This window comes from Sphaeramia orbicularis, chromosome 16, assembly GCF_902148855.1.
Source record: "Sphaeramia orbicularis chromosome 16, fSphaOr1.1, whole genome shotgun sequence".
Classification (NCBI taxonomy): Eukaryota; Metazoa; Chordata; class Actinopteri; order Kurtiformes; family Apogonidae; genus Sphaeramia; species Sphaeramia orbicularis.
In genome coordinates this window covers 9348647-9358744 of record NC_043972.1, presented here as the reverse complement: position 1 = coordinate 9358744, position 10098 = coordinate 9348647, and the positions used below count along the sequence as shown (strand labels likewise).

General features: G+C 37.8%; 1 protein-coding gene across 2 annotated transcripts in view; it reads left to right on the top strand.

Moving 5' to 3' along the window:
- The first annotated feature begins 63 nt into the window (after positions 1 to 63).
- The window catches only part of coq3 (coenzyme Q3 methyltransferase), a 16740-nt gene continuing 6705 nt past the window's right edge, over positions 64 to 10098 (top strand). Inside the window, exons 1-3 of one of the 2 annotated variants that reach the window (XM_030157985.1) lie at positions 64 to 348; positions 3323 to 3460; positions 7906 to 8005. In XM_030157985.1, the coding sequence (XP_030013845.1) occupies positions 161 to 348; positions 3323 to 3460; positions 7906 to 8005 (426 nt within the window). In that variant the 5' untranslated portion in view covers positions 64 to 160. The remainder of the gene's footprint in view (positions 349 to 3322; positions 3461 to 7905; positions 8006 to 10098) is intronic. The other variant, XM_030157986.1, reaches the window with a different exon arrangement.

Below are 10098 nucleotides of genomic sequence, written 5' to 3'. Positions count from 1 at the left end.
TTTTCCAACTGAAATATCAAACTGTCCACATTTTTCACCCGTTTATAATTGGTTCCCACCGGAACGGAAATGCGCCTTGTTTCTGGTCGACCGGAAAAGAGCCGAACACACAATAACTAAATGACTGCAGCTGGTTGCAGAACAGTGTTGTGACCTCAACATGTACTCGAGAAAGTTTAGTCGCCTAATTTTAGGGCTTTACAACCGGAAAACGTCTGCGATCACTGCAGTTCAGAGTCCCGGAGGTCGGAGCGGGTTCAGCTGGAGTGCGGTGTGCAGACAGCGGACACGGTGGCTCCGGAGGGACGGTGCTCTGGAGGTGCAGCGTGGTGTGCCCTGTCAGATGAGGTACCGCAGCAAACCGGGGTTCATACGGGGTGTAATCATTTCTGTTAATTGAGTGTTTCCACAGTTTGGTGTGATAGTTGAACTAAGACGTAGCAGTAATTGACACGATGGGCACCCTGGGAAACGAAGTTCAATCAGAATCTTGAGTTTTCAGCCTTCAAACTATGTTTTCAAGGTCATTTTGGCGATGAAACAATTCACATTAGGTTCAATTACACTTTAATCATCGCTCCAGAGTGTGTGTATTGCCTGTATTTGCACTGTGCAACTTCTGGTTTTGGGTTGTAACCCTTACGAAAAAAAAAACTACAAAATTGGACTGCTTTACGGCATACGTCACATCCCAAAACGAGGCAGGTAAACGATGTTACTTTTTTTTTTTTTTAATTAACAATTCTTAACATATAATCTGAACACAAACACAATAAAAAAGCTACATTCACTTGACACTTTTTTAGGTCAGAACAATGAAAGAAGAGACAAGAACAACCGACAAACAAAAAGAAAATAACAAATCAACACTCAGGAGTCTGCTACACATTAAATTTAAACTCGTGATATAATTTAGCTGTTTTGATTAATTTATTGTTTTTCTTTTTCAAATTTTCAATGTTGTCCCAATAAGTTTTGAGATCTGTTATTCTAAATTTATAGGAGGGTATATATTTTTTGCCAGATCCTTTTGTGTAAGTAAAATTTTGCTAAAATAAGGATTAGATTAATTATACATTTTTCATTAGCCGATAAATTTGGATTAGTGACTATAAGAAGAATTTCAAATTTGCTCAGAATTACAAATATATCTGTGATTAACACCTGTTATTTACTCCAAAAAACCCCAACCTTTTATTGATTCAAATCCCATAACCTTTACTGCAATCTGTTACAAATATTACTAAATTTATATATTTATATATATATATATATATATATATATATATATATATATATATATATATATATATAAATAAAACCTATTTTTTCCCCCCACAATTTCGTAATAATTTAGGGTAGATTTCATCACTATGATGTCCAGGAACTTTAAAATGAACACAGATTATTTATTTCAGCGGCTATATGAATGAATTAATTTAGTAGTTTCTGGTGAAAATTTCTAATTATACATATATATTTAAGCTTATTATGATATAGAAATGCATTAGGACATTTTTAGTAGCCTACAGTACAAATTCATATAAGGGGTCAAAATTCTATGGGGTGGGTCAGGTTTCCATACTAGAAAACTGACCGGGGGGTCAGAATTCCATGGGATCAGAATTCTATATGACACCGGCATCAATGGCTTGCCAACAAATGTGCGAGTATTACCGAGATACAGATTTTACAACAGTCATTACAGACAATACCATTTCTTGACTTTAGGGGGACCCTGCAAGTAAAAGTTCCATGGTGTTGCTTTAAAAAAGATATTAATATGGTATTTCAAAGTGGTAAAAATGTGTTCATTTGAAAATCACATTAAAAATAAAACGGTGACTGTTGGAAAAGAGTCGCATGGTATGACCACAGTGTCCCAGTCTCAAGCTGGTTTTACCAATGATTTGTTAAATACTTAAGTAGTCTAATGCCTTTTTGTTATTTGATCAAAAGTATCAACAATCAACAGTTGCCCTTTCTCAAATGGAAAATCACCCAAGTTGTTTAAAGGCAACATATTTCTCTTAACCCACGTTTATTAGTCTTTGGTTAATTTATTTGTGTGTTTGGACCCTAATAGTTCATACAGTTTGAATTTGAGCCCTTCAGGTGCTGCAAAACTATCTTTATATTCATTTTGGCAAAAAAAAGTGGATTTCTACAACCTGTTTTAATTCCTGCTTAATTTGTTACGTTTTATAACTAGTTACGTCACGACATTTGCACATACTGTATAAGGTCCAGAGTTCAGACGAACATTTCTCTGAGTACGACATAGTTGTTTATCAGCATCAGCGGTTGTAGTAAAAACTGAAAATATGTCCAAACTTCGAGCTGATTACCTAAAATGTTCAGTTGTTGGTTGAATGGGACAGAGCAGCACAGCCAACAACCTGGAGGGGGCGGGGCCTGAAGTGGCTCATGTGCATTTAAAGGGCCAGCGCTCAAAACGACCTTTCTGGTGTCATTACTCAGAAATAGGGTTGAAGATGGACCTGTGGAGTTGAATGAATGAAGAATTCAGACCCAAGCAGAGCATTTACAGTTTATGTAGACACAGGGAGATGTTGGAATATGCAAAATTCTATTTAATAAAAAGCAAAATATCACTCCTTTAAGTCTGACCTCATTAGTGACAGTAGTGGGGAAAAAGTACAAGGAAAGAATGTCTTTCCTCAATTCTACTTACCTGATCACAAGAAAATCTGTAACTCATTTGGAATGGAAGACATGACGAACGTAATCAGTCTAGTAAAGTTGATTGTCACAATATCAGAAACAGAAAAATGAAGAAAATGTGACTTATTTAAACAAAATATATCATTAACTGAAATAAATCAAGTGTCTCCATCCACTGTCATTGATCCAACTCCATGGGTTTTACTGGTGAATCAGTGTTGTAGAAGATGACAGGGTTTCCACGGTAACTACAGCACCTCACTGCTCCTTGAGATCCATCCCCCTGTGTGAACCTTTCTTCTAAACTGCTCCTCTTCAGATCCATTTATTTAATTTTTCTGCAGAATTTCTTTAGTTCTACTCCAAAAATGTCATTGCCTGTATGTATCCGTAATGGTACAATAAATCAATCATTAAGTAATATGACATGCTTTTTTCATGAAGTATATAAACAATATTTAGCTTTTATTCTTATCGACCCTATTCACAGGAAAATCACCACTCATCAATTAATCGTTAATTGACTGACAAGGTCAACCAACTAATGATTAATGAATTAATCGATAATTTGAATCCCTAGTTAAGTCCATTAATTGTGGTTTTAATTGCCTTGATTATGTGTCTTTTCCGCCTCTAGTGCCCGGTCCATCTCCCAGTCCACCGTGGACCCCAGTGAGGTGAAGAGGTTCCAGTCACTGGCCAGCAAGTGGTGGGATGAACAGGGAGAATTTGCAGCTCTCCATGCCATGAATGACCTGAGGGTGCCTTTTATACGGTCAGTATTTGTACAGATTATGGGTTTCAGAATTCATTATTCTGCTTTTTAGCAACGCCGGGGTGTCATGCTTTAGGCTGGAACATTTGATGGGCAGGGGCATCAACCAAATGTGTCAAAGTGTGACCCGAAGGGGCAACGTGGTATCTGGGAGCTAAGAAAACATCGTGGATCTAGTAGAGTAACGCAGATTGAAAGAGACAACATTCCTCCACACATCAGCACATTTCCAGCCAGTAGCGTCTTAACGTCCCCTCCGCTGCATATGTGCATGTTTTGGGGCCGACTCAGAATGTTTTGATTGATAAGATCTGCTGTTGGGGGCCCTGCATGATAATGATTACATTATGCATCCAACCCAAGATGCCAGTGCTGCTCGCCCCTCCCCCCTCTGCGGTCCCGTTGGTGGTGGTAGTGGTGATGATGATGATGTGTGTTTGTGGTGACAGTGTGACAGATCCAGAGTGAGTCGGAGTGAGTCGTAGCTGCCTGATGCTGCTCTGCCCTCGGGCTGTGACTAAATGAGAGGCAGCAGCACCACGGCTACTGTTGCTGCTGCACCTTTTAGACACAGATGGTTAAAGCGATGGAGTGGAGTCTGTCTAAATGCACGTATCAATACAGCAGCCAATAAAAACAACAAGGGATGCAGTTCGGATTGATTTATCTATTTAGTTCGGACCATACTGTTAACATATTTCCAAAAGATGCATTAAAGCAGTGTTTTTCAACCTTGGGGTCGCCTGGAATTTCTAGTAATTGATTAAAAAATAAAAATTACTAATAAAAAGTATACAGTGAGTTGACAGAGACAATCATAATACATAGAAGACAAAGTCTGAAGCTGAAACTGAAGCACTGTGGTACTGTTTATCTGTCAAATGTTCATTGTGGTCGGTTTCAGATGCCGTAGCTCTTTCATAATTCAGAGTTTGAGTTATTGTTTTAGTGGAACTCCCTCCCACCTACCATCCGACACTGCTCCGCCCTCAACACCTTCAAATACCTTTTAAAAACTCATTTAAGATTGGTTAAAACGTTGGAGTGGAGTCTGTCTAAATGCACATATCAATACAGCAACCAATAAAAACAACTAGGGATGCAGTTTGGATTGATTTATCTATTTAGTTCGGACCATACTGTTAACATATTTCCAAAAGACGCATTAAAGCAGTGTTTTTCAACCTCGGGGTCGCCTGGAATTTCTAGTAAGTTAAGATTTCTTTTAATGTTTAACTGTTGTACATTCATATACTTGCCTTTTGCACCTGCTTTTCATCTGTTTTCAGTGTGTTTGGTTCATGTTTTTACCCCATTTGTTGTGTGTTAGTCCCTTGGCTGCTTAGTTAAAGTGTCTTTGAGTACTTAGAAAAGCGCTATATAAAACCAATGTATTATTATTATTATTATTATTATTATTATTATGATGATGATTATGTTTTTATCTGCTGTATGTAAAGTGTCTTTGACTACCACGAAAAGCGCTGTACAAATAAAATGTGTCACTATTATTATTAGTATTCATTTGCAGCGTTATAAATCCAAGCTGGACTGACTGTACATATCCTGACCAAGGAAAATAAAATTCTCCCTTTGTGCAGTAATCTACGCCTGGCTTTACTTCCTCCGTCCATAGTAATATACATTATATAGACTAAATGTCGTCTAATATTAATGTTTATTTGCAAGTAACATACTATAGCAAACTATTGGATGATCGAAAACAATTTAATTTGAGCAAAAAAATGTCTCCGTTTTGAATGTTTGGGATCGCCAGAAATTTGGGATGTGAAAATGGGGTCATGAGCCAAAAAAGGTTGGGAACCACTGCATTAAAGCCAATGTGTTGCATCTTTAGTTTTAGAGGTATTAGTTGAGCTTGATCATTCATAGTTACATACATGTGATTAAAATGTACAGTTTTGATTCCTCTGAAAACCACTGCACACTTCAGATATCAAAAGTACAATGAAATACATGTAACATAATACAGTAAACTGACCTCTTATTTATGTATGTATGTATGTATGTGTGTATGTATGTATGTATTTATTTATTTATTAGTTAAATTTATTTGGTGGGGACAGTGCACATTAATGAACATTTGTATCATACAACATCAGATGTAAATATGCTGGATTATAGCGAAATTGTAAATTTTATTTATTTTTCTTTAAATAATCTTTTAATTAGGACACATTTTCAGTATGCATATCCTTTCAGCACAGGTATAAGTATGTCCAATTTTCCAGTTTTCCAAAAACCAAATAACAACAAACAAAAACTTAAACCAACAAAAAAAGAAAGAAAAGGAAAAAAAAAAGAGAAAAGTAGTACCCCCCCATCCCCACCCACCCACATTAGTCCACATTCAGTTAATTATGAGTGTTATACGAAATTGGGAATTTGTATCCTTAAAAACAGGTTTTTGTTTTTTGTTTTTTTTTGTCAGATTTTAACATTTGTTGTGAAAGATTTAGATCTGCAGTTAATTTTTGCTTGGTAATGACAGGCCTTTGCGAAGAAAGCTGCTTTGTCGTAACATTACTGTTGTGATGATTCAGGTTCTACAGTGTTGTTTATAGCACATGGTCATATTACAATAATAATTAAAGTGTTAGTGGGCACTAGTTTCATCCTTGGATTTTAACATTTTCCTACCATGCCCCATGGTCGTGGAATAATCTTCAAAAAACTGTAAAACTACATGCATTCATTTTTTAAAAATGATTTTAAAAATATCATGGAGAATGCAGTGAAGGAGGAATGTCACTGTTTTTCTTGATGCCATTATGGTTGAATCATTGTTATTGTGTTTTGTTGTTCATTGTGTATCATGTATGTGTTTTATTGTTGTTTGGACTTTGTATGGCTGCTACCTGGGCCAGGTCTCCCTTGTAAAAGAGATTCCTAATCTCAATGGGACTTCCTGGTTAAACAAAGGTAAAATAAAATAATCTGGAAATATGCTCTCTGGCTGCATCTGCTGATGTATTTGAAGAATAGCTTAGACACAAACATGAGTAAAACTCCCTAAACTAATTCAATTTTACCGTTTTGTGATGATGCAGTGATGCCATCAGACAGACTGTTTTTTTTTTCTTTTAAAAAATGAGCAGAAGTAGCTCATGAAATGGTTATTACATTTGTCCTGAACATATTTTCAGGCTTAAAATAGATGCACCCGTAGTGACAGATCTGTTTGGCCCAGGCGAAGGCCAAGTTGCTTTTTTTGTTGCTTTCTTTCACAGCCGTGGATCGTGGGTAGCTTGTTAGGTGGACGTCTGCCAACACCTAATCTTCTTTCCCCGTTGTTTGCATGCATGTTCCTGCACCCCAGCAGAGCTTTAATGAGGATGATGCATGTCCAGGTCTCTGGGTTCATGCCCGAGGCAGTCGGTCATCAGACAGTTTGTCATGGAATGACTGTAGGGAGGCAGGAACAGGGGAGCGAGGTAGGATTAAGTGTGGAGCCGTAATTTGGCCAGGGGGGAGTTTGTGGGTGTAGGCTGGCAGATACTGTAGCTTGGGGCAATGTGTTGGGTGTGTTTGGGGGGGGGGGTTGAGAAAACAGTGAATTTCTGGAGCTCCAGTCTCCCATACACTGTACCTGCACTTTGACTTTCAGATCAGACTCTACTGCAGGGATGTCGAACCATTTTATGCTGCGTTCCAGGCTTCCAGGTTTTTGAGCCCATAAGTCACGACTTCAAACCACAACTCACGACTTTGTAGCGTTCCAGGCAAGTCATGCCAAAGTGCCTGAGTGCAAGGAATTGTGGTAGTTAGATGTAAACAAACCAGCATGGTGGACTGTATGTTATGCTGATTTACAGTCATTTCTATCGCCAAAGGTGTTTGTTCTTTGCTTATTTGAGGGAAACGGAGGAAAAGTGGTGCGTAAGGCAAGAGAAGCTGTTCTACCTTTTATATTAGGTTTTGTGTATATTTGGTTACATATTTGGTATTAATTTATTCTTGCACTCAATGGACTGAAAACTAGCTAACGCTAGAGTAACTACTGATTATACAGAACATTTGCAGATGAATAATGTCAGAGCAATACCTTGTTTTAATAAATAATTTGCATAAACAGTGCATCCATGGGGGCTGCCATTGCTATGTGACGTCGGAACTGGGATTACATGGATCTAGTACGAGTTCACAGGTGGGAAGTCACAGGTTTGACTGACATTCCAGTGCATTTACACCAGTAGAAGGTTGGAAAAACATGAGTTATGGATGGCCTGGAACGCAGCATTAGTTCAGGTTCCACATTCAGCCCAATATGTCAAATGGGCCGGACCAGTAAAATAATAACAAAATAAACCTATAAATAATAACTCCAAATCTTTTTTTTTTTTTTTTTTAAATTTAAGAGCAAAAAATAAAGTCTGAAGGAGCTGTTCAGTACATTTAAATTATTTCCACTTTTACTCATTCAGGGATAACCTGCTGAATGTTCACCCGGGGCGTCAGGGTGGGAAACCCCTCACCGGACTGCGAATCCTGGACGTGGGCTGTGGAGGTGGACTTCTCACAGAGGTAATCAAGAAGGCAAGACACAGACGCAAGAATATAGACAAATACAGCTGCAGAAAAAATTATTAGACCATCACAAGCCATCAAAAACAATGGTTATGCAATCAAGTCCTAACTCCTGTGTGTATCGTGTGACTAAAACAGACAGAAAAGAAAACATGGAATGCCTAAAAGCACTGTTTTTGTCAGTACATATTGATGTAAGAACTGAAGTGATTATGGTTATTATCAAGAAAACATGGAAAATGGATAGATATCAGCTCTGAAATTAAACTACTATGAGCTATTTGTGTTGTTATTATTATATTCGTCCAAACAAATGTACCTTTAGTTGAACCAGGCATTAAAATGAACAAGAAATTGAAGAAAACAAGGGGTGGTCTAATAATTTTTTTTGCGTCTGTATATACAACTTTCCCCTCAAATACCCCCACTCTGCTCCCAATTCTTTCAATTGCTGGCCTTCTCTTCAGATTCTGTCTTTTTTCCCCATATAGATGTGTGTAACGCTGCTGGATTGTGCTTTCAGTGCATTCTAGTGCCAGTCCTTTCACATGGGGTTCATACCAGTGCATGAGAGAACATTTAACCGTCAGCCCGATGCCCTTTTCTCCGCTGATTTGACTGGTCGCAGTGTGGTGGAGTGGACAGTTGGTCGTTTACACTTGTTTACATGTTTGTTAGTGTCTGTAGTGAAGACGGAGCTCCTGTCTCGGCCTTCGTTTACACTGAGGATGTACCAGCTGTGTTGTGTGATCCGGGGAGACAAAATCAGGTCCTGTATTTATGCGGCTCTGTCACACAGGCTGTCATGTGCAAACGCAGACACACAAAAAGTCTGAACATCGCCACTATGATTGTGTCTCTCAGTGTCTCGTCACCGCAGCTTTTCCCTTCACAAAGAATCGGCTGCAAAAAGACAGAGAATCGGCCCTAAGGCGAGACAGAGCAGCTCCACATAGGCTGTGTTTTTATGGTGTGACCACAAGATGGCACCAAAGATCACATGCAAAAAGAAGAATCAGAATACTTTAATTAATCCAAGGGGGAAATGTTAGTGTTACAGTTGCTCTATTCAAGTATAATAAAAAGTAGCAGGAAAGAAATTATCAATAAAATAAAAAGAAAAAACAAATATAAAAATATATATCCAATCCAACTTTATTTTTAATGCATTTTAAAACAACCGCAGTGGACCAAGGTGTTGTACAGAAAAATAAATAAAACCAAAATAAAAGAATAAAATACAGAATAGATTAAAAGACATAGAATTGTACAAAAAGTAAGCAGTGCTGTACAGAAGAATAAGTAAAACCCAAATAAAAGAATGAAATACAAGAATAGATTAAAAAAAACAAACATAAAAAGCCATACAATTTTAAAAACAACAAAAAAATAAGAACAATAAACCACTACCAAATACAAACAACAGAATAAAAATAATACCTGCAAACATCTCACATGGTTTCAAAAGCCAAGGAGAAAAAAATATATATGTCGAGGCCCAAAACGGAATCTGTCCCGATTCAGAATCGGGCCAGAATGGAATTCCATTCTGGCCCGGCCCAAAATGGAATTCCATTTTGGGCCGGCCCGATTCTGAAGCGGGCCAGCCCAGAATGGAATTCTATTCTAGGCCGGCCTAGAATGGAATCTCTATAGGATTCCATTCTGGGCCGGCCCAGAATGGAATCCTAACTCAACCTGGCCAATTCAGAATCAGGCCGGCCCAGATTGGAATTCTATTCTGGGCTGGCCTAGAATGGAATCCTGCTGCTATAATGTTATTTTTATACCATGTTTAATGCGAATGATCTAAATTATTACAAAAATCAATGCATGTAATTTGCAAATATGTGAAAAAAAAATGAAACAAACAACATTTTAATTGTAAACTATAATACACTTTATTTACAAATAGAACCTAGTGGTACTCCCCACCAATATATGGTACAGTGAAATCGACTGAAATTGACAATAGTTACTCAAGGTATGTAAGACTGAAAATGTAAATCGGCACTAATAGACCAAAAATGTCACATTGTTGAATATGCAATCAAACTTGCACTGAAGTCTTAGAACTTGTTCTGGCATCC